This window comes from Propithecus coquereli, unplaced genomic scaffold (assembly GCF_000956105.1).
Source record: "Propithecus coquereli isolate 6110/MARCELLA unplaced genomic scaffold, Pcoq_1.0 Scaffold104, whole genome shotgun sequence".
In the NCBI taxonomy this organism is placed as follows: Eukaryota; Metazoa; Chordata; class Mammalia; order Primates; family Indriidae; genus Propithecus; species Propithecus coquereli.
Window position 1 is genome coordinate 6973173 of NW_012134303.1, and position 27715 is coordinate 7000887.

Below are 27715 nucleotides of genomic sequence, written 5' to 3' on the forward strand. Positions count from 1 at the left end.
CCTCCTATTCAGCTGTAATTTTGCATTAACTAACCTCTCTCTCTACTCCCCCGCACCCTACCTATCCCAGCCTCTAGTATCCACTATTGTACTCTCCACTTCCATGAGATCCACCTTTTTATCTCCCACATATGAATGAGAACATGCAGTATTTATCTATGTTTGGCTTATTTCACTTAACATAATATCTTCCAGGCTCATCCATGTTGTAGCAAATGACAGGATTTCATTCTTTTTTTATGGCTAAATAGTATTCCTTTGTGTATATACACCACATTTTCTTTATTAAGGGGTCATTTTTTAAATAAGGTTATAACCAAGTTCTTAGGATGAGGAGGTAGCTGGCTTCGGAATAGTGCTTGGGAACTAATGAAATTCCTTCTGGTTCTTGAAAGATTTCTTCTAACAGGTTTGTGGTTTGAAACACAAGATTGTCCCAAAGGGCTACAGGTGTCAAGGAAGGCTTTTTAATGTAGTAGTCAAAAACAGTATACCCCATGGCTTGGCTCATTTGCATCCTCCCGTTCAGTTCTTCCTCCTGAGGGCAAAAAGCCTGGGCAAACAGATGTGAAGCTATAAGAGATTAACCAACCCAAACCCACACTTGTCTCGGCTCATGCAGTCAGAGCTGCAGAAAGTGGGAGAAGCCATTCTCAGAGTAGGCGGTCATTCACCGGCTGGCGTGGCCGGCAGCTCTGAATCCAGGAGTGATTTACCCACAGCAGACTCCCACCTAGGTCACACTAATAGGATGCCTCGGATATGATAGTATTTCCCATCAACAGAGAGGAACTGCCTCATCCCACACAACTGTGCTTGCCCTCGGAAGCAGTACAGCTACTTACACGGTGTCCAGTGGGGCATGAAATCTAAAGAGTAAGTGCTGAAACTGTAGGAAGAATTTAGGTAGGTAGGGTGTGATTACTGAAGTTGAAATCTGTCCAGACCATTGAGTTAACCACTAATGCTATTAAAAAGAATTCTGGGGGCTCATTAAATTACTTCATTCCACCTGAACCTATTAATATTGTCTAAATCATTAAAAAATCTTATGTCCCATTAAACACAAATGATGAAAATGGGCAAACCCTGAGCAGATGGCTGCCTTTATGGAGCACCATGCAAAACCACAGTAGCCCTCTAGGATCTGAGATGGCTGTTTTTAGCGACTGTGACTGACATAAGCACATGTCATAAAATTCACATGGTAGCCAGAGCTTTGGGGCAATGTAACAGAAAATTGTCCTGGATATATTCAACTATCAACTAATCCCAAAATGTGCATGACTAAAGTGAGACAGTAAATGATTAAGGAAGAGCCAGAAGTATTTCGACAATGTCCTTGATAGCCTTTTCATCGAAAACGAAATGAGGCAACAGCTGACAGAGGTAGCACCCCAAGAGATTCCTTTCTTGATGTAGGCTCTTATCTGCCTCTTGAAAGTCAGTATCACCAGTTGTTCTACCCTACACTCAGGTGGTTTCCCTAAGCTCAAGTTGAGGGGGTACCAATCTGGAATTGGAAAAGTAACTTAAAAGTTTAAGTATGTGGTATGCCTAGCATGTGCATGAGCGTGTACAAGCTCTGGGTGGCCACATCTTGAGCATTTTCAGATGCTGTCCCATACTCAGAAAATGACCAAGCCTTGATGGCAGAAGAAAGGGTTCCCTCCTTGTCAGATGGTTTCACTGGATAGCACTGCTATAGCCCCCCACCAGCTCACAAAGGGGGAAGTGCCCAATAACCACTGACCGGTTTGGAAAATATCCAGAGTGGGGTTAAACACAGCTAGGCTCCCATTGGAATTCAAGTCTGATGCTTGCCTCGGACGGGTGGCCAGGTTAGAATGTCCAAAATAAAGGCTAATCACCAAGCCAGCATTCAGGGCTAGACAAAAGCATGACATCGGCGAATCAGATGGTAGGGAGCAGCTGCAGGCAGGCGAGGTTTCCCAAGTGCTTGTTTGGAAATAAGTCAGTATCTGTCCCTAACTATATTATCTCAGAGTCCTCGACTATTAACCTTAGTAAGAAGTACTGAGGAAACCAAGATCTTATGATGAGGCAGGTTAAATTCAAAGAAGAAGCAACAAATGGTAAGTCGGTTTTAACATTTTATTGGGTAAATGATTTTAAAGGTAATAACAATAGTGTCAAAACTACTACAATATCTTTCCACAGCCATACCTTACAGACCCACATAAACCTTCTCTTATTTTTTCTTTTCGCTCATTTTTAATATTTTAAAGCCATTCGTTTCATATAAAATGCCCATTTCCAATAGTTTCTTCAAACTATTAAGCAATTAAATTGTGGAAGGAAGGAGGGCCTACTTATACTGGAAGGGGTTTCAGGTAATCTGTGATGTCTTACTGTAATCAAAAAACAGGTTACTAAGAAAGAAGGGAAAGAAGAGCTACTCCAGGTAGCTTTTTGCTCATTACAAGTCTCACCATTGTATCACCAAAAACTCATTATGCTGGTGACCGATTCAAAGTAATTTCGGGGAACATATAAAACACTAAAATAACTTAGAAACTAGATCCAAATATTTCAAAAGTAATCAACTTTGATATACAAAAGCAGTCAGAGGTGGTTACAAAAGTTTGTTTTCTCAGTGCGTCTATGTACCAGCGTAGTTACTGGGTCCAGAGCAAAATAAAAGGTTCATTTTCTTCTGAAATAGTAATAAAAAACAAGGAAAACATATCTTTGTATATAAAGGATCAATGCTGGTCTTAAGAATAATGTAATCAGAAACCCTTAAATCGAGAGGCACACAACGGGTTTCCACTTTTAAAAAATAAAAGGAAAGTCACCAGTTTATTTCAATGGAGGAGGTGCTCACACCCCTCAAATAAACTTAATTCAATTTAACATCACTAGCAAAAATCACTTAGAAACTGTACAAAAATAAAAAAGTCAACACATTTAATCCTGCAAGGTTTCTGTAAGGACTGGAAGGCAGGCTTTTGGAGCAGCATTTGGGCATGGCTGGGGGCTTCTTTGGTTTGATCTAACACACATAAGAGATGGAACCTATTCCAGATGACAGTTTCAAATTTCCTGCACATTTGAAGACAAGAAAAGAGGCCAGTATACAAACTTCCGGTGTGCTGGGCATTGGGACTGAATGTGCTGGACTGAAAATCTTATAACTACTTTAAGTGGGGTGGGGTGGGGGAAAGAGCAAGCCTTGCACTTCCTCCATCAATTTCATCAACCTCACATGGTAGGGAGACTACAGAGGGAAGTAACACATTCTCATGCAGTCAGAAGGCCACTTGAGGGGTGGAGGGGACAATTGTTCTCTTAGAATCTGGTACCTGGCTGACCTTGTTTAAAAACAAGAAAACCCTTCCAGAAATGGAAGCCTTTTGCTACATACCAAAGTAAAATGAGTACTATTTTCCAGCAGGAAAAATACACAGTTGCATTTGAAAACGGAAAACTTAAATGGAACTGATTAACATTTAAAAGGGGCTATGTAAACTTTGTGCTACTCAAACGAAGTTCAAGTATTACTTCTGAGCTGTTTAAAGATCACTGAACTTATACAATATTCTGGTGATAAGAGTGCAATTCACATTTGTGTTTCTGAACAATAAACCACAACTGGCTAGAACACAACCTGTGCAATTAGAATCTTCATCTGAGTTAAAGACACATGCTACATATTTCAACATGTTCAAAGTTAATTCATACCACATATTTAACAGCTTTGCAATATACAACAAAGGTGAAAAGGTCTAGCATTTGTCTGTTTGAAGCACACCATTACAGTTTGTATAACACCCTTTACACTACAAAGTCTTTTAGTCAACAGCTACTTAGAGACAAAAATGCACTGTGCGTTAAACCTGAATACAAAAGGAGACAAAACTATCCTTTTCCCCCAAGCCATGGTGGGAAATATTGCTGACCTCGTCCTTTGAAGCCTGCAGGATGGTTATTTCTTCAGTATAACATTATTACACTGGTAAGAAAATCTGTATAACATCTGCATATATCAAGGATTTTTAAAAATCTGATATGATTTTAGAGTCCGCATGACCAGTCACGTGACCTGCTCAAGATTGATTAGCACCGTTAAATACATAAACACACACATATGTATGTATGTATGTGTAAATATATGTATACATACATACATATATGTATGTCATAGATCTTTGCTTTAAAAAAACTCCTAACCATAGCTCACCCAGGACGAGGAGCCTGTTGAACTGATGAGATGATGGATAACATGGATTTCACAACAATATTGGTCTATTTTGTCTCTCTTCAGTTTGCTTGTTTTACTTTTTTTTTTTTTTTTTTTTTGCAGCAGACAGTATCATTCAGCTTGTGCTCAGTTTCCCTATAAGGGCAAGAAAAAGTTTCCATCAGGTAGCCACTTGTTTTTATACTGAAAGACTAATCTGCTCCAAAATGCTCCCAAGTAGAAATGACAGGATTCAGAATCCCTTTCTAAAAGCCCAACAGCTAACTTTTTCTGACTAAAATCTCTAGGTTCAGTGGAACTGGCTACCAAGATTGCATTTCAGGCTAACAGTTGGCTTCTTAGTTAAGGCATCACAACTGAAAATGGTTATTTCAACAATGGATGCTGTGGATGAAGGAACACCAACAAACTTCTAAGCACTCTCATCAAATACTAAAGCAGTTTGCTTTGCCCCAGTGGCAAGCAGAAGGAATTGAGCCAATTATCTCACAAACTAGAAAAGGATTTTTGAATTCTGAACTAGCAATCTGTCACTTGTCACAGTAACTATATGTATAAACTATTTCATTTTGATATTCAGTGACATTTCTTATAGTTTTAGAATATATACTCTGCAGCATACTTTCATTCATCATATGATATATTGGCTTCCTATTTGAAAAAATTATATATATTTTTCCAAATATGTATATAGATATATGTATTTTACTACCATTAAATGAAGGTCATTTTTCTCCAGAATCATCTGTCATTTTTCCAGGGGATCAGTGAGTTTTCTTTGTATGCATCACGGGAAGATGAGCCTTTCAAATGAGCTGGGCTCTAACTATAGCGTATTTGAATGCCAACTCCATTTTTACAGTTGTAACATAACATCTTATCAACATAGTAAATGTGTTTCTATCAAAAGTATGTAGTGCAGAAAGAGATTTGAGTTATTTTATAGTATCTCTAAAACTCTACTATCATCCCCATGACAAACGTATCTGAAATCATGGCATATATGAACTTTTGTTTCACTAGATTATCTTTATCATATCTTTAGATGGTAGCTAAAATTGTCTCTGGCCAATCAAGACTTATTGAAACCTAAAGCTAACAAATTTAAATTAATATAAAATAGACAAATGTCTCTTTTTGGTTATTTGCTCAAAATAAATTTTTTCAGCTTAAAAAAATACTTCAGAGTAAGCAATTTGTCTAATCTGTTGTTTCACATATAGAAATGATAAAAGTTTACAAGAATATTTCTCTAAATTGCCTTTTTCCAACCCCTCTTAATTCCACTTAATTATATTCTTCTCAAAGGCACTAAATTCCATATCTGCTCTCTTCCTAATATTTGCTGCTCTTCAAAATGATTTTTGGAGCCTATTTGAAAGGTAGTTTATACTTTCTTACAATAGTGTTTTAGTTTGTAAATTGGTTCTATAAAGTGATGAGGCAATCTCTTCTATCTATGCTAACCAGTTACAGTAGGCATAAATGATTTCTCACTCTCTGTGACAAGCCCTATCATGGACCTTTGAATGTTTGCTAATAGAAATAAAGTTCATATATTTTAACCATGGGAAGAACAAAAAGTTAAAGAGTGAAGACCCAAATACTAAGATCTCATAGCAAAGTGAATTGCAGACAAATTCAAGAGTAATAATCAAATACCTGAATTTGATATGAATTACTCTCAAACTCAGCTATTAAAAAGTAACTATCTTACTGAGGAAAACCAAAGACAAACCTAAATAAAATCCTTAAAAACTGCACACTTTCTTCCATCCACAGTCGAAGGAAGGAAGGAGGGAAGGAAGCAAGGAAGCAAGGAAGGCAGGCACACAGGAAAGACAGGAAGGAAGGCAAGGACAGAAAGACAGATACCTGATTGAGACAGCAAAGCAAATTTCTACATAACATTGTAAGGAAAGAAAACCCCATAAGTTATATATGCTGCAAAAAAAAATCAATGATCTAAAATAATAAAACAGGATCTTCTTAACAAATGCCATTTTCCTACCCGTTACCATGATGATCTTAATTGACGACGTCGAAGCTTCACCATGGCAACGGAAACTATCATCATAAAATGGTACAGTAAAAGAGATAGCTAGACCAAGAAGGTGTGGGGTCTCCTGGGAAGAGGTCTTCAGAGAGGCCCAGTGACTGGTTGTGCGGCTCAGTGTCAGGAATAATGGTTGTAGGGCGGAAGGGGATGCCCAATGCCATTTTGGAAATGATGATGCTGGCGATGAGCAAGGTATTCAGCATAGCTCAGGGTCATCTTTTCACTACGGTACCTGAAAGAAAGTCAAGGAAAAGTTAACGTTGAGAAATAGGTGACATGTTGTTGTTAGAGGTAGGAGGGACCTTAGAGATAATTTTATAGATCAGGAAACAGAGGCCCAGGGAGAAGCAGTGACTTGCCCAAGGTCACAGAGATGGTAAGTAGCAAAGCTGAGATCACAACCCAGGAATTCAAACTCTGAGCCCAGTGCTCTTTCCACTCTACTACTCCTTGTTCAAATTGTTCTAGAAATGTTACGGCCCCCTCAGCCCTGGTTTGCAAACAAGAAGAAAGAGGGGAAAGCCAGCCTTTTACTATTATACACGTATCTCATCCACTTGACTATTTTTCTGCAGAGATCTTCTATCTCTCCCTCTTTTATGGCCCCTTTCTCTGTCCACATATCTTAGGTCTTGCCATTAAGTAACAACAACAACTTTTCTTAATCCTGATTTCCTGAACCTTCTCTTTGCCCCATGCCTAGCTGTCTTTCATTGCCACACTTCTCAAAAGAGTAAAGTATATTTTCCACCTTCAATCTCCATCTAACACTACCCCCTGGCCCAGTGCCCCTTGGCTTCTGCTGCCACTCTTCCCCAGAAATGGCTCTATCAGAAGGCTTCCCCCAGTTCGGCTTGACCTTTCTTTCTGTTATGATACTGCTCACTGCTCCCTTTGTGAAGCTCTCTGATCCCATGGGTTCTACACCTCCATGTGCCCCTGGTCCTCTCTCTGCCTTTCAGAGTGCTCCTTACCTCTTTGAATGCTCCTCCTCCCTCTGCCTTGCAGGATTTCCCTATGTTTCTATCATCAGTTCTTTTGACTCCATATTGTCCCCCTCAGCAAACCCTATCCTTACAACTTCGACTATGACCTCTCTACAATGATCCCAGGGTGACAGATCCTTTATTAAAAGGATTTGTTCTGTAAAATTTGGATTCAGTCAAAAGGCTGCACTCAAGGATCCAGAAGGCCACGTGTGGCCCCAAGGCCGCAGGTTCCCCACCCCGACTAGACATTTCCATATAGATATCCCAGGAAGCATTTCAAATCCAGAATCAATGCATAAACCTAACAGTCTCCTCCTGTGGTCCCTACCTTATTTAAAGGGATGACCTGGGTCCCTTTATCTAGATTAAAGCTTTAACTTCCTTACTTCTAAATGATGACTAAATCCTTTCACTTCTTCCACAACATTTTCTTATCTGTCCCCATCTTTCTTCCCATCCCACTGTCGCAGATCTAGTTAAGGCCTCCATTGCACTTCTTTGGATTGCTGCCATAGATTCTTAGATTCTCAATGTTTCCTAGCTCATTTTCCTTCTCCTAATTCCATTCTTACACCTCCCCAAGTTGATCTGCTTAAAATCCTGCAATGGCTACCAATTGCCTATAGAACCAGGTCCAAATGTCTTAGTCTGGAACTTAAGACCTTCAGTGATCTGACCCAACCTATTATAGCTTTGGGGGTATATTTTCCTCTAATGACCACCTTCCCTATGTACACTGAAAGACCAGCCAAATCAGACTATTTTGCATTCCTCAGAACTTGCTCTGTATCTCGCCACCTACATGCCTTGACTCATAAGGTCCTCTTTGAGGGAATCCCTTTCCTCCCCCACTCTCCACCTGTCACATATTCTATCTATTCTTCAAGCCCAGCTCCAAACTGACCTTCTCTTTGAAACCTTCCGTTATCTCCCACCCCGCTCCTGGAACTCCTCTTTCCCTATTTTATGATCTTACATCATCCATCATATTCTGCCTTAGATTAATAATTATTTTTGCATATTCCTTTCTTTTTTTTTTCAACTGTGAACTCAGGGAGAGCAGCGATGGAAGCATTTTCAAATTTGTAACTCCTCGGAGCTGAGAATAGTTCATTTTTAGACTATAGGCCTTCAATGTGGTTTTGTGGAATTGAAATAAATGGAAACAGCAACCTGTTTTCCCAAAATATTTGATATCTTTCCTTTTTAAATAAGTATCCCTATTTTCCCATGCTGAAATTTATTTAGCATTTGAGTTTAGCTCAGTTGTGTTTTTCAGTAAGCTTTCATGGTAGACTTCTTATTACTGCCAAAATTCTAAGGTTAAATTCAAATTTGAGGACTGCTTATCAGAATCCTGGGGTTATGCTAAGGAAGGTCAAAAGCTAGCCAATAGCTAATTGAGGTACTTTCTCCAATAACGTAGTCTAAAGTCTCCACGGGCTTGCTCGTTCAAAGCCAGAGTAATCACACAGAGCTAAAGATGGGAAGGATGGCCTCATATATCATACAAGCTTTACTGCCAAGCAGAGTTCCATCGTATCCACCCTCAGTATGGCCCTGCCATTCATTTCCACTCTGTTTCAGAAAAGAGAAGCAAGTGTAGTTAGATAGACCAAAGAAATCAAAGGGTTATAGGTATACGCACTGAAATGTACTGGTTAGCCTTGTGCTAGAAAACACCTTCTGTACCTGGTCAGTTTTATGGTTTTCCTGAATTCATTAGTAATCGGAGCTTTGTATCCTCCTTTCCTCAATAAGGAGTCTATGGTCTGAATATGGTCCCATCCTGTGGAGAGCAGACCAGATAAAATATCAGTCAAGCACACATAACGCACCTTTGGTTAAATACAAAATGACCTTGCAGAGGTCAGCTATCACTGTCACCAAATGCCATCAACTCTTTTGATCTTAAAAACAATCACACAGAAGAGCTAAGATAAGATTTCATCCTATACAAAAGCAGGTTCATCACCACACACCTTAAATTCTAGCTATCCATAATGTCTAACAACATTGGCTTATTTATCTCAACCACATTCAAAGGCAAAGAATCTACGAGGCTGGCAGAAAGTGCTCAGTCATGACTCTGTAACAAACTGTAACCATGGTACTCTAACAGTGACATCTTTAAAAGGGAGGGAAAAGCCTAAATGTCATGGTGCCAACTCAATAGTATTTAGGACTCCAACTCTACTTTATGGTAATTGCTGTTCCTAGTGGTATAGTCTGTAATCAATCAAGTACATTTGTGTGCGATATTCGAGGGCATTTTTATTGGTTCTGACACAGATGGTATACTAATATCTGAAGCCATCTATCTTTTATGTGTGCTTTATGAAGTCACTGATACTGCAGGATTAAGACAGTTTCTAAAGCAACCCAAATAAATCTTTAGATAACTGCCTTAAAAGACTTTCTTGTTTGGGGGTTTAATGACATTAAATTTTGCTGTTATGTATCCACATTTATATGAACAAACATGGGAAAATCAAATTACAAATGCTTTCTGATGAGAAGAAAAGCTCCATAAGATAAAAGATATATTCATTTCAATGAAACTAAAATTTGGTAGTGGCTAGAAAAGACAAAATACTACAGAGTGAAAAGTTATTTTGTTGGCTATAGGGTTGGTTCATAAAAGTCTGTGCAATATCTGCAAAACAGGAAAATATTTGTTCATCAGGAAGTGTAGACCAAGCATATAAAACACTAATGCTTCATGTATTTTCAATGCTCCCAATCTTAAAGGGAAACCTACAATCTTAATATTAGCAGAATGAGTAATGGCAACCAACTAAGAATGAAACATTTGATACTGACAATGACAACGAACTATGTGGCTGACTGTCAAACAAAAGGCTTGTTCACGCCACGATCTACGGCACAATGGAATATAGGAAAATGGTATTTCAAATTAGTAGTAAATTGTTGCCTAAAATAAAACTCAACTTTGACAAATCTTTGCTTTTTTTAAGAGCACACATTTACGCGTTTGTGCTGTCAAACTTGAGTGCAGGGATTCAACTTCTGTGTGAGTAGTTTACTGATTTGATACAGACATTGCAGTGGCAGTAATGGAAGAGTCATTTCTTACAATTTGACATTGATCAATTATCAGACATAAAACTGCAAGGTCAGATATCGCATTTCAATTTGTATATTTGTCTAAATTCTTCACCAGATCATATGAAATAAAGTACAATGACCTTGCTCCTTTGCAACCTCCGGTAGGTAGGTGGCGGTGCGTTTTGATCCTTTTTCATTGATGAATTCTATTCTAATGCCATGTACACCCACCTGAAAGAAATTGGCAGTTTTATTAGTACAGTCTTCTTGATAGAATCAGAAAGAAAAGGTTATATTTTAACTTTCAAGAGAATGTAGTTCTTCCTTTCCCCTTGTTTTTAGGAGGGTATATCAGTTTTCTCTTTCCAAAGCTTTGACTTTGGATTTGAAGGCTATTATTATGGCCACAGAGACTGAAAATATGGACGTGCATGTACCCAACATGCACTGGGTTATGCTATTCTGTTTTGGAAAACAGGAACAACCATTCTGGGGCTGTGTGTAAAACAAGACAGTTGATGGCAAGAATTCTGCCCCCACTCTCACGAACTGTGGGTCATGACAACAAGGAATGAGACAAAGGGAATTGACTTCAAAGAGAGAGCAAACAACCATCCTGCTTTGCAGGCACACTCACTACTTTGGATTAAGTTCCAAAAATTCCAGTGCTCAACCCCTCCCAAACTGTGTAGTCTCTTTAAAGCCTTGGATTATATGCAGGTAAGCAGACACAGTCGGATAAGAAAGACTGAAACAAAAAATAATGAAAACAACCAGATCCTACATCATCATCCAGCACAGATGGTAAAAAATGTATTATGGCTTAGAATGGGCCAGTTGCAACCACTCATTGTCCATATACACCATTGCCCTCACACAGCACTGTTCAATTTAAGAGCAATAAAGATTTCAAATCACTTTGGGGCAGGGCATTTTTGCACAGTTTCTCTATATACTAGCCAAAATACCACTGCAACTATTTTTTTCTTTTATGTGAAACAAACTTGTGATAATGCCCTTAAAATGGCACTCTTCTAAGTAAGCGTGGGCAGTTTATTACTAATTAAAAAAATACTGTGCTTTTCCTTTGATTAGCGTACAATTAAAAGGAATCTGTCTTTCCCCCTCATATCTCACATAGAATAGTGTGCAGATCTAAAGATCATTAAAAGTTCTTAACTTCTTTATAAACACTGATGATAACAACAAAATTTCAAAAGCATAACAACTGCATTCTGTTCTCCTAAGTGTGTGATTGCCTCTGATCAGTGGTTCCCAAGTGGAGGATCACGTTGTCCAAGGTACTGGAGGGAAGATGCATGACCAGGTAAGCATTATTGCCCAGGACAGAGGCTTCTTTTAAGAGCAAGTGAGTGAAGTCATAGACCTTTATTCTTTCCATCTGTATAGATGGAAAGGTCTAGAAGAGGAAAAGGGGTCAATGAAAACCTCTTTCACTTCTTCTGCCCATAGTCTAAAATTTTCCAATATTTCAGGGAATAAAAAGTCCTCTGGGAAATCCATTTCATTCTTTCCCCAGGTCTTCACACGTCCATCCGTTAGAGCCTATCAGATCTTCTGAGCAGTTTATGTGTTTTATTAAAGCATATCTCTGTGGCTATTTCTTCTATCTCTTTAATATCAGTATTCTTATGAATCTCCTTCTGCTAAAAATGCAACCAGGGCAGCTGTTTAAAAACTAACACAATAAGGCTTCCCATACCCTGTGGGAAATGACTGTGGACAGCTGAGAAGAAATATGAGTGCTTAGCTATCAGGCATTTCCAGGATAAAGGACATCTACTAATCTCCCCAGTGCCTGACACAGTACTGAGACAGTGACAAATTTGCAACATTTTCTGTATACCAACTTCCTGATCGGTGACTTTGAAATTTTTTTTCCTTTGACAATATCAGACTCTTCATAATTTGTTTTTTTTTGTTGTTGTTGTTTTTTTTTTTTTTGAGACAGTCTCGCTTTGTTGCCCGGGCTAGAGTGAGTGCCGTGGCGTCAGCCTAGCTCACAGCAACCTCAAACTCCTGGGCTCAAGAGATCCTCCTGCCTTCGCCTCCCGAGTAGCTGGGACTACAGGCATGTGCCACCATGCCCGGCTAATTTTTTCTCTCTCTATATTTTTAGTTGTCCAGATCATTTCTTTCTATTTTTTTAGTAGAGACGGGGGTCTCACTCTTGCTCAGGCTGGTCTTGAACTCCTGACCTTGAGTGATCCACCCGCCTCGGCCTCCCAGAGTGCTGGGGTTATAGGTGTGAGCCACTGCGCCTGGCCTCATAATTTGTTTTTAAAAATATACAGCATAAGTAATTTATGCTCCATCATTCAATGAAGTGAATTTTAAATCTTTAACTCTATTTATCAAAAATCTGTTGTGTTAAAATTGAAAAGAATTTTGGTGTTTATTAAGGTGTCTAGTTAAAATTGCAAGAGGAAGAATGTCTCCCTATCTGTGAGATGAGAGTGTGAGACGAAATCAGTGATATTTAAATGGCATGGAGTGGCGATGGGGGCTGCAAAGTTTATCAGAAATTTGGGAGGTTTCATGCTTCAACAAGTATAGTTTGAAAAAGAACAACTCCTCAGGTGCTTTTTATTCTGGTTTAACTAGATAACCTCTCATAACCATTCTAGCTCTGAAAAACTGGCTATGTATTGGGGGGAAAAGTGATTTAGGCAAATGGGGGGCTAATCTAGACATGTACATCCTTTCTTCATAGGGGTGCATTCTATGTTCTTCAACAAAAATGTTAAATTACTAGGGTTTAAAAATTTCTGACAAGTAAAAAAAGGTTAAGATTAATTGTATGGTATATGAATGATATCTCAATAAAGCTCTGTGTGGGAGGGATAGAAAAGACATATTAACCAAAATAAAAATTACAAGATTGCTTTATTTACTTTTGCATTTTGACAAGTCCCCACCATCAAATTCGATAAGAAAAAACATCAAAATTCTCCCATTCTGATTTAGTACCACATTTACAACTTTTAATTATTTTCTGGGTTCCTACGATTCTGAACAATTGAAAGCCCTTGTAAGTTGAACTGCATGTATGGTGCTTACAAAGTAAATCCTTTGTGAGAAATAACTTTTTTCATAGGTCAAAAATATTCTTCACAAAGCTATAAAGCCAAAACCACAGTGACTCATTTTTTTCAACTATTAGAATCAGAAGAATGGTAATAATGTTTTTAACAGAATCAAAGCATAATAGCTTTTTGTCACCTGTTGAGCAAAAACATTTTCTGTACTCCTAGAACCACAGATGCCACCAAATAATCATACTGCACAATCAGAACAGGAGAGTGGAAAACGGCCTGCCGTAGAGAATGACCGATTGTGGCTGACCTGTGGAAATCACCGGCTTTGCAAATTAAGTCATCTCCAATGAAACAAGCACCAAAACTAATTCCATATTGTTTGAGGGAGGCATCTGTCACAGCTGCAACTCCAAAATGTAACCCTCGTGCATAATAATTGAATCCTCCCTTACACAGATTGGAGAATCCTTCGGCCCAGCAGCATCCCAAGAGATAAAGGATATAGCTGCAGTTGTAAGCTAGATAAGAGATCAACTAACCAGGGAACTGGGATTTCCTGAAGCAGACCTGCTCTACAACTCTATTGCAGTAACATTCTGTTTCTAAGGATGGATAAGGAGACAGCATGTGGGAACACTACATCAACTAATTCTACCACTGTCCAAAGTACAGCCAGGTGGGCAAAAACTGGAGACTTGCAAATCTAGCCTTATGGGAATCTGCAGGTCATTTTCAAAATTAGAGAGTCTAAGGAAAATAATGCTTTCAAGGCCCATCAGCTGTGATAATATTCTTTTAATCAAGACTGTACTTTTGCTAAGCAAGGCTATAAATCAACTCGAATGGTAGTAAATTAAATGTAGGACTTATAGATAAGAGGATATGGAATTAAACAGAGCTGTATCTGTGTGTGCTGAGAGAACATTAAGACCAGTTCAACAGATTCCTATTTCATGCTAAAAAGAAAGCCATATTTATTCTGAACCATTCCATAGCAAGTGATTTTTATTAATGCTATTATACAATCTTTTGTTTTTAACATTGCTTAGAATGATTAAATATCAAGATTAATGTTAGGACCCTAAAATATATCTTGATTATTCAGGGGTTGATTATCCAGTTTGGGGATTATGCATCCCTAACTCCACCTGGCCTCAGCCCCATCCTCTTTCCTCTCTTGTCCATTTCTCTATTTGTTCACTCCTCTATCAGACAGCATGTGGGCACAGAGAAGAGATACACATAAATTAATCAATTTTGCTACATAGTAAAAGGTTTGGTAGGAGAAGAGATTATAAATAATGGCTAAAATGAAGCTTCGAGACTGTCTACAGATTTCATTTATCCTCATTATCTGACCCCTTGTTAGAAATGTAGCTTCATTTAAAACTATTATCCTCTAATGCAGTGACCCTCAACACAAGAGCATTTTTAAAAAGTATCTTCTCCCACCCCATTATAATACATGGCCCATATTATGTTCCCCAAAATTGCATAATCAAAGCTTAATATGCCCTAGTCTGTCTATGAGGCAAGTGTTAGTCCTGTAATCTACTAGTAGCACTACAAAAGGGTCTCACTTTTACTTGTGAGCCTAATCAGCAAGCCAACAATCTGAATACACTGAAACATGAAAAAGCGTCAGCTGGCTAAAAGCATAAATGAGTATAAAATGAATGTGCTCTGACTAAGTAGATCAAGTAGGCTCCGTATAAACCTTTGAACATTTGGGTCCACAATTACCTCCACAGTCCTGACCCTCAAAGCTAAATGTTCCCCTGATCACATCCTGGCTAACAGAACCAATCTACTTGCTTCAGGTGGCATCCTATCTTAGCAAATACTACAGTCAGCCCCACTCTTCCCCATTTTCAGAACCAAATGCTGGGTTTCCTTTTAGTAACATAGCTCACTCCACACATTTTCAGTGAGTTCATCTGAATAATATAAAAAATATCAGGAGGTCAAAGAATCGAAAGTTATTCGAGATGTCTTTTTGGATGAAATCATTTGGCAAAATATGCTTTGCAATTAACAAAGCAGCCAGTTACTGGCCATTCACATAAGATTGACCTGCCAGGCTCAATATGCCAATCCCATTGAATTGAATGAAAGGACTCTGTTCCTAATGAGAGGAGCTCAGGATGTTTGGCACACTCCCTAACCTTTAGAGGATGGTATCACAGAAGAAACTCATGCTCTGCTCAAAAAACAGCCCTGAGTATCATGGACAGAAACAAACACTGCATTGGACATTCCATGGGTCTGACCCAGAATCTGGTGTTTCTTATATTCCTAGGAGGAGAAAACCGTATGTGCCATTTCCCCTATAAGCGTAAAAGTCACAGGGAAGTCCATTCCACTCTTGTACTTATTGCCCCACAGTACCTTCTGCCCTACCCCAGTGCAGCCTTCTGAAAACAGTGACTCTTCCTTTTCCTAGTGAAAGCAAATCCAACATAAAAGAGAAAAATACTTCAAACTTGAGCCTACTCCAAGTTTATCATCTTGAATAATTTTTCTTTGAGCAAGAAAAATTAAGATTTTAATCATAGAGGTTGATAATGATTTGTACAGATCCTGATGAACCATGTTCCTCAAACATGATACTCCCCCCCCAAATTAGACTACATATTATCTAGCTATGCCCATCAAATCCCCACAGCTGTGACTCTGCATCCCTTCAATCCACCCACCAATTTGAGAAGCAAGTCTGAAGTTCTGAAGGTGCCCATCTAATTAACATGATCCCTTCAAAATCTGGCCAAATTGTAAATTCTAAAAAGAGCATTGTTGCAATTCATCTTTTTTTGGTGTGTGTGTGCTCAGTAATAGTTACTTTTGTGAACCTTAAAAACTGTACACATTTTTTTCTATTTATAAAAATAGTACATATGTATTACCAAAAAAAAATCCCTTTAGAAAAGCATAAAGGAGAAAATAAAGATGACCTGTAAATTAGTAACCTTTAGCTTAGAAATTAGTTCAGTCTCCATGAGCCAATTCTTGGCTTTTGCAGAGCTTACCAAAGAACCAATTAGTGCCAATTTTGATTCATGTAGGAGACTTAGACATCTTGTCTATCAGGAATATAAGCCTTCCAATTTATTTCACAAAGCCCACTGAACAATCTGATAACATTTTTTAACTAATAGCTGACACAGAGTTCTAAAATACCTGAACTCTCTAATAATCAGCCCCATGAACTTTTAGTAAGATTTTAAATAAAGTATGGCTAACGAAGAGGTGCTTTGAAAAGCTATGAAGCCAAACATGTTTATGTATCATTTGCAATGAAAGAAACTGTTCTTACTCTAATATTTTGCAGGGAACAAGTGACGGCTCGGAGTGCAATTAAGGGGAAAAAACCAAATTCTCTGTAATGATTAATTATAATGAGCATTCCATAAAAAGTGAACATCCTAAAGCTTCCCAAGGAAAGTTCAGGCAACACAGGTAACCTTTAAATAAAAAGCCTGCTTTTCATCAAAAGTTAGAAAAATGCATTCTGACCATTTTTTTAAAAAGGGAGTAAAGGAGGGAGTGAATTTACAGGCAAGAAAACTAAAGTTATAAAATTTTCTCAAAATGTAGAGATGTGACTTAGTTTACTTTACAAAGGTTAGGGGAGGGAAGTCACCTCTTGGCAAACATATCTAATATGAAATAATGTGTGCCTGATAAGAAATTAAGAAAAATCTTATTCAAGTTAGAACAGTACATTTAGTACCTGAGTCAATACAGTTTAACTCAGTATAAAAAAGAGACTTGTTCCTAAAAAATTAAATGTGAGCTGAATTTATGTAAATGAATTAATTTTAAAGTTGTGAGGAAAACAATAAACCCCATAGTGAGTCCCTCTGCAAAGCAAAATATCTATTTGTAGAGTGAATAATCACTTCCTAATGTATTTGCTTAATTTAGATTTAAATATATAATGTTGACTTAAAATAGACAATGATATAGTAATAAAATGGAGGCATTATTGGCTTAGAATATTTTTCTTCCTAAAGTAAATTCTTTTTGTGAAAAAAAAATCTAGAATGTACAATTTTTTAATTTAATTCAACAAATATTTATTGAGTGCCTATTATGCTCCAAGCTATTTTAGATGCTGGGGATATAGCAGGTAACAAAACACAAAAAATCCCTGCCGTCATGAAGCCTTATATTCTAGTTTAGTTGCCTAATGATCACTCCCTCCTGTGAATTCCTATATGATCTCTACCTCTCATCTTTCCCTCAGTCTACCAATTATTTACCAACTTAGGCCTGTGTCCTGCCATCCCAGTTAGACTATAAGTCCTTCACGGCAGGGCTCCAGTTTTATACTTAGAATGTACAATTTTTTTAATTAGGTTATTTTTTACTTTTGTTGTCTACCTTTAAGTTGGTAATGGCCATTTTAAAAGTTAAGGACCTCTAAGAGGGTGGTGATTCATTCTCTGGAGGTAAAATGAAACAAGCCATTTAAAAAAAAAGGTTGGGGGGTGGGGAAGGAGTCAGTTAAAGACATTCTGTCAGAGTCCACAGAGATCTTAGCTATTACCTAGTCCAACTTTTTCACATTCCTGGTTAAAGAAACTGAGGTCCAGAAAGGTCACAGAGCTGGGCAGTGGCAGTTAGGAACAGAACCCGAGTCTCCTTATTCCCAAAATTCAGCACTCTTTTTATTGAATGTTGGGTATACACACACACACAGACAGACCATACATGAAAGAATAGACTATAATATAACTGCTACAGAAGGGATAAGAAGAGTTTGTGGATTATGGGGGAAGAAGCAGGATCATCCCCTACTCCCCTGACCAAACAACATGCTGGGAAGAACGCAGGAAGCAACTTGAGGCGTCCTGAGAATGGACTAATAAGCAACCCATTTCACTATGGGTACCAACAGCTAATGGAAATTTTTATGTATTAAATCACCTTGTAAGAAGTCACTTTACACTGTATGGCTTGCTTCCCCACTAGGTTTCTTACACCTTGACTTGTTGATGCACAGCAAATTCTTGCTACATGGCCAGGGAGCCTGAATGAAGTCTTCCTTTCTCAATGCTCCACATTTAAAGTAGATCATCAAGACAAAGACTAAGTTATCGTAATGACAGTGACATCGCACACCAAAACCTCAAGGTCCCTGGGAAAATACATACTATAAAAAAATATTTTTTGGATACATGACTCCCATATTTTTTAAAAGGCAGGAACCTTAAGTTAGAAGAGAGGAAAAAGATGGTGTATATCATAGCTGGGAAAAACTAACCAAGGGGAGCGGGGAACAGAACATATACAACTAGAAGTCATTTCACTTGGTGACTTTGAGTCATGCTAACCATCTGTGTGTGAATGAGAACTCTGTTTTCAGTAGTATGTTAAGAGGAGCTAAAAAAAAAAAAGTAAAGGGGGGAGTGAGGGTTAAAGGAGAACATTAACTTCTAAAATATATGAGAGATAATGATGGTAGCCAATTTATTCATCTCATCTGTTTATTCTCATGAAGGTTGTTACAAAAGCACTCTATTATTAACTGCAACCAAACACATCAGAAATGGAGCTATGATCACTCAAGAGGTGTACTTTGGAGGTTGTTTTTAAAGTGAAGAGCAGCTTTCTGAGTACCAGGAGTCCAACAAGGCTCATGAACAATAACAGATGCTTTGGTACTTTAGAGACAGAGCAAGACTAAGGCTTGGGGTCCTAGCTTTATAGTCCAGGGACAGATTGTTGGCATCACACAAGAATCTTGCTGGCCAGCCCCACCCAGCATAGGTTGATTCCATGTAAGTGCTGTGTGCTAAAAAGGAACAGTCTGTCTTAGGACCACAGCGAATTGCCCAAGTGGCAGCTGTATAGACGAGTGAGATATCAGTGATCCAGAGAGCTAGATAAAGGAAAAAGTGACTTAGGGTTTGTGAAAATGTCATTAATCTACTGAAATATGATCTGAGGATTTACTTTAGAATACAGAAAATATTTCTTCCTCATGCCTTCAAATGATCTTGTCTCTGAAACATAGAAGTGAAAGATGCCTGAATACAATTTAGAAAATATTTTGACTTCTGTAAGCAAATTGCTACGTTAGCTCCCACAAAATCACTGGTAGCATACTTCCTATACAAGTTCTAATACAAACAAATGCTTATTCATTTGTATCATCCAGAAAAAGAGCAGCTATAAGGTGACACACCCAGAATCACCACCCCCCAAGTCAAACTCAGTCATTGTAAAGTCATTGGTTCTATATCCTTCCAGATTTTTTAAAAGGAAGCAGGGCTTCCAAACAGTTTAACTCTACAAGTTCTAGGCTATATGTCGTTTTGGAGGGCTCCAGTATGCGAGCTTTTCTTTCTTTCTAAAGTACCATGTCTGTCAATCACCCTGTCATTCAGAATTAAGATAATGCTGTCAACTGAAGAGCAGAGAACAATGGTGATGAGTTTTTGTGTTCAAACACAAAGCATATCATGTCTCGTTTCTCCCTAGGGGAGCAATTTTCCTCATTTAACAACCATTTTAGCTTTGCAGGTAGATATTCCAATTTATCAGTTAATGAATATTTTTCCCAAATTATTCACTCTTCATCCTTCTTCTACCTGCCAGTAGAAGTAGATCATGATGTGGGCAATGATCAGCAATTCTCAAGAGGGTGGGGCCACTGCTCCAACTTATCTTTACAGCCTTTCGTGGATGGTTTTGTTGTTTTTAGTGACTACCCAGATTCCTTGTGAAGCTACCTACAGACACTCATTTTAAATGTTATAATTACTATTTTGAGGAAATATAAAACATGGAAGCATTATTGATTATTCTGTCAATTTGACATTGACTTAAAATTAATTACATCCACACATGAAACCATTTATCCCACTCATCAAACATTCCTCTCACATTATCAATCAGAAGCACTCTAGCCCCTGAAAGAAAGTCTGAAGTAAATCCTACTTTCCTACTAACTTCCATTATAAAATGAGAGACATATTACCAAAAGAGAGTTCTCAAATCAACTGAGTTACAAATCTTAGGTGAAAAAGACAGTAAGATGGTAGCCAGCCCTGTGGTAGTTCATTTGTTTCCTGATCATCTGAAAATCAGGTAGCTATTCCACTGGTCATGTCCCTCATCTTCATGACCACAGGGATGTCTCTCTTGTTAGTGAAGTTACCTACCTCTATGCTTTGGGACTTCTAGACTTTGCCCTCTTCCTTCTTGCTTTGATCTGGGCATTTTTCATCCCTTTAATTAGGAATTCTACTGCAGTAACACACTTCATCAGTGGAGTTCAATTCTCAAACTGTACTTCCACCAGAAAAGCCCTGTGTTAGAGGCTTCTGCTTCTATAAAGCATACTCATTATCTATCTTTGACTTTAAAATTCTCTATTAAAATTCTGTAGTAATCTCCTTGTTTTCCCCTGTGGCATAAACATACACAGGACTTTGCACTTCAGGTTAAAATTAGATACTTATGGTGAACAGGATATTTCATTCTTGGAATAAAAGTTGTACCTCTTTGACAGTGTGAAATTTCTCAAAGTGAAGCCTATATTTTCATAATATAGACTGACTTCTCAAAAAGGAAATTTGCAATATAAATAATTAACTTACAAAGAGAAAAGACTTCCCAGTAATCTTTTAAATAGTGATCGTATATTCAATATGATCCCAGTTACATAACCAAATATACAGATTTATAGATACATACAAAGACATGGACAGAGAATGGAAAGAAATATTTCAAAATGTTAACAGCAGTTATCTCAGAATGGTGTAATTATGAATGACTTGCATTTCTTTCTCTATACTTTTTTAACTTTTAAAAATTTCTTCAATAAATGAAAATTACTATCATGGACAGTCAGTGTCTATATATATATAAAGTTTATTTCCCATTTTTATTGTAGTAAAATACACATAACATAAAATTTGTCATTTTAATAATTTTAAAGTGTACAATTCAGTGGCATTAAATACATTCACAATGTTGTGCAACCACCACCACTATCTTGTTCCAGAACTTTTTCATCAGTCCACATGGAAACCCTGTACCCATTAAGCAGTCACTTCCCATTCACCCCTCTCCCCAACCCCTGGCAACCACTAATCTGCTTTCTATCTCTATATAGGTTTGCCCATTCTGGATGTTTCGTTTCAATGGAATCATACAATATGTGGCCTTTTGTGTTTGGTTTCTGTCACTTAGCATAATGTTTTCAAGGTTCATTCATGTACATTGTAGTATGTATCATTTCTTTTTATGGCTGAATAATATTCAATTGTATGAATATTCCACGTTCTGTTTACCCATTCATCTGTTGATAAACATTTGGATTGTTTCCACCTTTTGGCTATTGTGAATAATGCTGCAATGAACATTCACATACAAGTTTTTGTTTTAACACCTGTTTTCAATTCTTTGGGGTATATACCTAGGAGTGGAATTGCATCAATATATAATTTTTAAAAATGCCTTTAATTCTACTTTGGCATCTGTGTTTAAAGTAACAATGTGTTTTCAGAATTATGAAGGATAACCCTTAGAATATCATTCATACAATAATACCATTCCATTTTCAATCACTGACTATTTTTTAAGACCAAATCATATTCTTGTACTTGAAAATGTAATTTTCACCCTTATTCGTTGGGAACAAATTTCTCTTATGCTAAATACTTGAAACGATGATGAACTAACTGAAAAGGACTGCTTTTTCCTCTTAGCATAGCCATTCTGGCAGTACCTAATTCACTTTCAAATACTTATATATTGAAATACAAAAAATATATGTATTTTTTTCTTTCTTTCCTCAAAACTTGGCTGCTGAGAATGAAATATATGTATTTTTTGTTTCAACAGGAAAGCATCACTTAATAGACACCAATATTTAAACCCTAAGGAATATAGTAAACACACAATACCAAATAGAAGCAATGTAGAATCTTCTAGAAATTCAAGCTGGCAGATGGTGACCAAAGAGGATAAATACACCCTGAATGAGTACACAGTACTAATTCTTCAGGGCTTTACTTCCCACCCTCTTAACAGAAAGCTGATACATCTCATGAACATAAGAGCCCAATAATATCAAGGTTAATTTTAGCTGTAGATAGTGCTGGAAGTGGGCTAAAGAAGATGATGGTGTACTCTGTGCTTACCCATACTTATAACAGCTGTTGGATTCTCCCATTTTTCCTCCCCCCAAAACACATGCATATACACGTTTATATATTCATGTATGTGACACACACACAGATACACACATGCCAGAACTATGTTTCCAACTCAGTGGCTACAAGTAAGGGTAGAAGTCTTCTTGTAGCTCAGTCGTCCCCTAGATCTCAGGCTTTTCTCCCATAATCACTTGCACTCCCCACCCCCTCCCCACCACTACGCATATAACACCCTACAATGCAGAAAGCAGAAATAAAATTCTGGCTAAAGAAGAGGAAGCAGCAACCTTAAAACAGTAATATATGTTAATAAGTAGGGGACATGATTTGGGACCATTTAAAAATAAAGTACTGGGGAACATTTCCATAAGGTTGGTAGACGTCTCTTTAAGAAAAATCAATAGGACCAAACTTGTAGAAAACAATCAAGTGGAAAATTTCAATTGTACAAAAGGTTTTACACATTCTAACTTTGCTAGGATCAGCACTATCCATTTATATATACTGTGCATATCACTGAATTCCCATTGTTTCATTCTCATAGCACTTGTTTCTTCATACTTCATATACACATTTTCTCTCTGCTACTAGACTATAAGATGCTTTATGGCAGGGACCAAATCTTACCACTTTTGTACATGTAGCACAGTGCCTGGAAAACAATAGGCATTCAGTAATATGGGCATGTTTGTGTGTAAAATTTCAAAGACCCATAGACATAGACCTATACTCAACTATCCTCCAAACCACCAAACCAAATCATGGTGAGAACCTTTGAACTTCATTAACAAACCAATCCCACATATTAAAGAAAAATAAAAATATGATCAATATAAGTTACTCTGAAATGACAATGCACACAGATACCCTAGATAGAACCTTAATATTATTTGTTAGTGTGTTTAACAATGTTTGGCTACATTAAGGTAGCCAAGGATGAATTAGCATTATTTAACTCCAGTTAATCAACACCCTGTTATTATTATGAGCTGATTCCCCCCAAATGGTATATTATCCTAACTCACTCTTGCCTCTTGTGTCTGAGATGTATCCTTTGACCACCTAATTGCTTGGTGGCAGTTATATTAGAATGCACTGGAATGGAAATAAGAGGAGAAATAAATTTCAGTCAGTCCTTCCTACTACTTATTAACAGCTTTTATAAGGTGCAGGATAAAAATGAAAAGCAAATTCAGTTTGGGGATTATAACAGCACATGGCATTTTGTCCTTTAAAAAACTCTTTTAGGCTGGGCACGGTGGCTCACGCCTGTAATCCTAGCTCTCTGGGAGGCCGAGGCAGGCGGATTGTTTGAGCTCAGGAGTTCGAAACCAGCCTGAGCAAGAGCGAGACCCCGTCTCTACTAAAAATAGAAAGAAATTAATGGGACAACTAAAAATATAGAAAAAATTAGCCGGGCATGGTGGCGCATGCCTGTAGTTCCAGCTACTCGGGAGGCTGAGGCAGGAGGATCACTTGAGCCCAGGAGTTTGAGGTTGCTGTGAGCGAGGATGAAGCCACGGCACTCTAGCCTGGACAAAAAACAAAACAAAAAAAAAACTCTTTTACCCATATCTCATTGTTCAACTGTGAGGTTTATTTATCTGTGCTACTCTTGACCTCCATTACAATACAGCATGAGTTGAAAAATTTATTTTCTGGACTTAATTTTTAACGTCTACTCAGGAGTTACCTTTATTGTTTTTAAAATTTTTTCTACAGTCTTACCTCCCAGTCCAAATAATCACAGACATCTTCAAAGTTAGTGAGCAGAGACACTGAGCAGAAAAGTCGCGGCAGCTCATCCCTTGTCATTGGGGGGAAACGGCTATCTTTAAGGGCACTGTTGAAAACAAAGCACATATTAAAGCAATCACTGGATATGAAAGTTCCTAATTTCAAATGCAGACAATCATTTGAAAAAGGTAGGAGATTCAAAAAGAATCAGTAAGTCAAAGGTGCCAATAATCTTCAAATGTATTCAAAGCCCCAAAGATTTTAGAAGTCATCATTTCTTTCATTTAATAGATTGTGTCTGTTAGCCAATCTTGCGACCACTTCAATTGTAAAGAGTGAATGATCAATTATATTTTCTGTATAGCCATTTCCTGATGTCTTTCCCTGTTAACTTGTACAATCTGACAATATTTTATTTTACTTTTGAGGAGAATAAAAACCAGACTAGTGGAAACTTGTGGGAAGACTTCTGGATCTAGTGCTAGTGGCAGTAAAAAATAAATAAATTATGAGTGTATGTGATATTATATTGTAAAAAAAAAAAAATTATACTAGGTTGGCCGGTCATCATAGAACAGCACTCAAAGAGTTCAAAGAAAGATCAAAATTTCTTTTCTTGAAGCAAAAGACAAAATCAAAGAAAATGAAAATAATGAGCCAAATTATAGAGTAAAAATACAAGGATTATAGGGCCCTTATAAAGGATAATTCAAGATATGACTAAAAAATTGTGAAACTACAGGAAATTGGGTTAATCTAGGAGACCATTAATCACATCAATGGATTTCTGAGTACATCAACTCTGATTGGATCCTGTAATCAAGTGTAGTATAGCACAGTGCCAAACTCTAGAAAAACCCCACTGTAGAATGTTGGAAGACCGTAATTCTTCCTGCAACAGAACAGACAGAAAACATACACACACACAGACACACACAGACACACACACACACACTCACTGTGTGTTCCTTGTACTAAAAAAAAACACTTCCTGATTGAGAAAAACAAACACCTCTGATTGCCCACCATATTAATGGCACTACTGGCATTCGTGACATCCATCTTCAAATGTCCTAGATAGCAGCCAGGCTTAGAAAATGTTTTCACAAATCAATCCTTAAAGGTTACAAACTCAGACCCTAGAAACTTCTTGGGTCATAACAAAGTTCTGTGGTCTTTGGAAAGAATTTAATTCCTTTTTCAGTGACTTTCTCATTGCTGAATTTTCTTTTTCATTTTCCCATCCCTTCCTTTGCATTCTGAAACTTATCCATTGTATTTGTATTTGCAATACATTTGGTGCTCATTCTATCTTGCTATACAAAGGAAAATACTTATAGGAAGATATAGAGATGTTATGTATTTATAAAGTATAAATTTTTTTTCCATTCAAGGAACCCAGATTAACCAAAGACAATCAGGAAATCTGTGATAATTCATACTATGAGAATAGCATTTCACTATTTTATAATTTAACAACATAAATTTCTTATGGTTTGGCTTCCTTTATTTTCCTACTAGCAAATAAAGTTTTAAAAAATATTTTCAAGTTCTAATCCAAAGCCAAGGTAAAGACATGTGTGTTTATATAACCTCCCCCTCAACACACACACACACACACATGCACACACATACACACACACAGACACACTAGAGAGAAATTCTAAAACATAGACCAGAAGAATCCCATGCATAAAAAACAAAAGGCCAATCACATTTTTGGTTTTCCTGTTAAAAAGAAGAAAAAGAGAAGAAAGGGACACTTATTCATTAGAATAATATAAAATGTAATGTTTTAGGGTTATGGATTTTTATTGTTTAATATACAAAATATGAAATTCACTATTTTAACCATTTTTAAGTATATAGTTCTATAGGATTAAGTATATTTATATTGTAGTGTGTCCATCACCACCATCCATCTCCAGAACTTTTTCATCTTCACAAATTGAAACTCATTAAATACTAACTCCCCATTCCCACTTCCCCCTAGCCCCTGGCATAAAATGTAATTTAAATACATTTTTATAATTTCAAATAGTTATAGTAATACAGTCACTAATGTTTTTTATCTATAACAATTTTACTGAGATATAATTCATACACCACAAAATTCACTCTTTTAAAGCATACAGTTCAGTGGTTTTTAGTATATTCACAGAGTTGTGCAACCATCACCATTACTCAATATTAGAACATTTTCTTCACCCCCGAAAGAAACCCCATATCTATTAGCAGTCACTGTGGAGTCACCCTCCCAGTTCCTGGCAACCACTAGTCTAATTTTCGTTTCTATGGTTTTGCCTATTCTAGACATTTCATGTAACTGAAATCATACAATATATTGTCTTTTGTGTCTGTCTTCTTTCACTTATCATAATGTTTTTGAGGTTTCGTCTATGTTATGTCATGTATCAGTAATTCATCCTTTTTATTGCCTAATAATATTTCATTGTATGGATATACCACATTTTTTTACCCATTCATGGACTGATGGACATTTGGACTATTTCCACTTTTTGGCTATTATGAATAATGCTGCTATGAACATTCACACATGAGTTCTAATGTGGACATATGTTTTCACTTCTCTTGGGTAGATACCTAGGAGTAGAATTGATGAGTCTTAAAAGTAAGTCTATCTTTAACCTTTTGAGGAATCAACAATTTCTTAGAATGGCTGCACAATTCTACATTCCCACCAGCAATATATGAGGGTTCCAATTTCTCCACATCTTCACCAATGCTTATTATTGTCTGCTCTTTTGATGATAGTGCTAGGCCTCCTTTAATAAAGTGCTTTTCGTATCTAGCTCTAGATTTTTCATTTAAAAAATTATACATGCTGAAGTTATTCATTATGCAGTTAGTTTTTCAACACTTTGAGGCAAGTTATTTTGTTTACTTTATTTCCTAGCAGACCAAAAAAAGGTAAATTTTAGCTCAGTACAATTCAAACTATTTCAAATCAATGAAATTTTCAAATACCTAAAATGTAACTGAGGATCTGGCTAGCAAGCTTTTCTCGTGATATGGAGCCTTGTTGTTCAATCATTCTAGGCTTAAAAAAAAAAAGAACGTTTAGAACAAGGAGTACGTGGGAAAAATGTTAGCACAGTTAATGGGAGAAAATGACAACGATGCCTCACCATGCCAAGATTCAAACGTATTGATTCAAAGCTCTGAAATAGTAAAGGTATATGAGTCATGATGGAAATAGTCTGGTTTTGCAGAAACATTCAAACTAAGACTTTTTTTTATTTTTATTTTTTTTATTTTGGAGACAGAGTCTCACTCTGTTGCCCGGGCTAGAGTGCCGTGGCATCAGCCTAGCTCACAGCAACCTCAAACTCTTGGACCGAAGCGATCCTTCTGCCTCAGCCTCCCGAGTAGCTGGGACTACAGGC

At 37.3% G+C, this 27715-nt stretch overlaps 1 protein-coding gene across 4 annotated transcripts in view; it reads right to left on the bottom strand.

The window, feature by feature from the left end:
• Window positions 1-2101: 2101 nt before the first annotated feature.
• The window catches only part of AMMECR1 (Alport syndrome, mental retardation, midface hypoplasia and elliptocytosis chromosomal region gene 1), a 230841-nt gene continuing 205227 nt past the window's right edge, over window positions 2102-27715 (bottom strand). For all 4 annotated transcript variants that reach the window (XM_012645747.1, XM_012645722.1, XM_012645731.1 and 1 more), the window contains 4 exons: window positions 24300-24414; window positions 10483-10573; window positions 8966-9062; window positions 2102-6516 (listed from right to left, as the gene is read on the bottom strand). In XM_012645747.1, coding sequence (XP_012501201.1) covers window positions 6402-6516; window positions 8966-9062; window positions 10483-10573; window positions 24300-24414 — 418 coding nt within the window. In that variant the 3' untranslated portion in view covers window positions 2102-6401. The remainder of the gene's footprint in view (window positions 6517-8965; window positions 9063-10482; window positions 10574-24299; window positions 24415-27715) is intronic.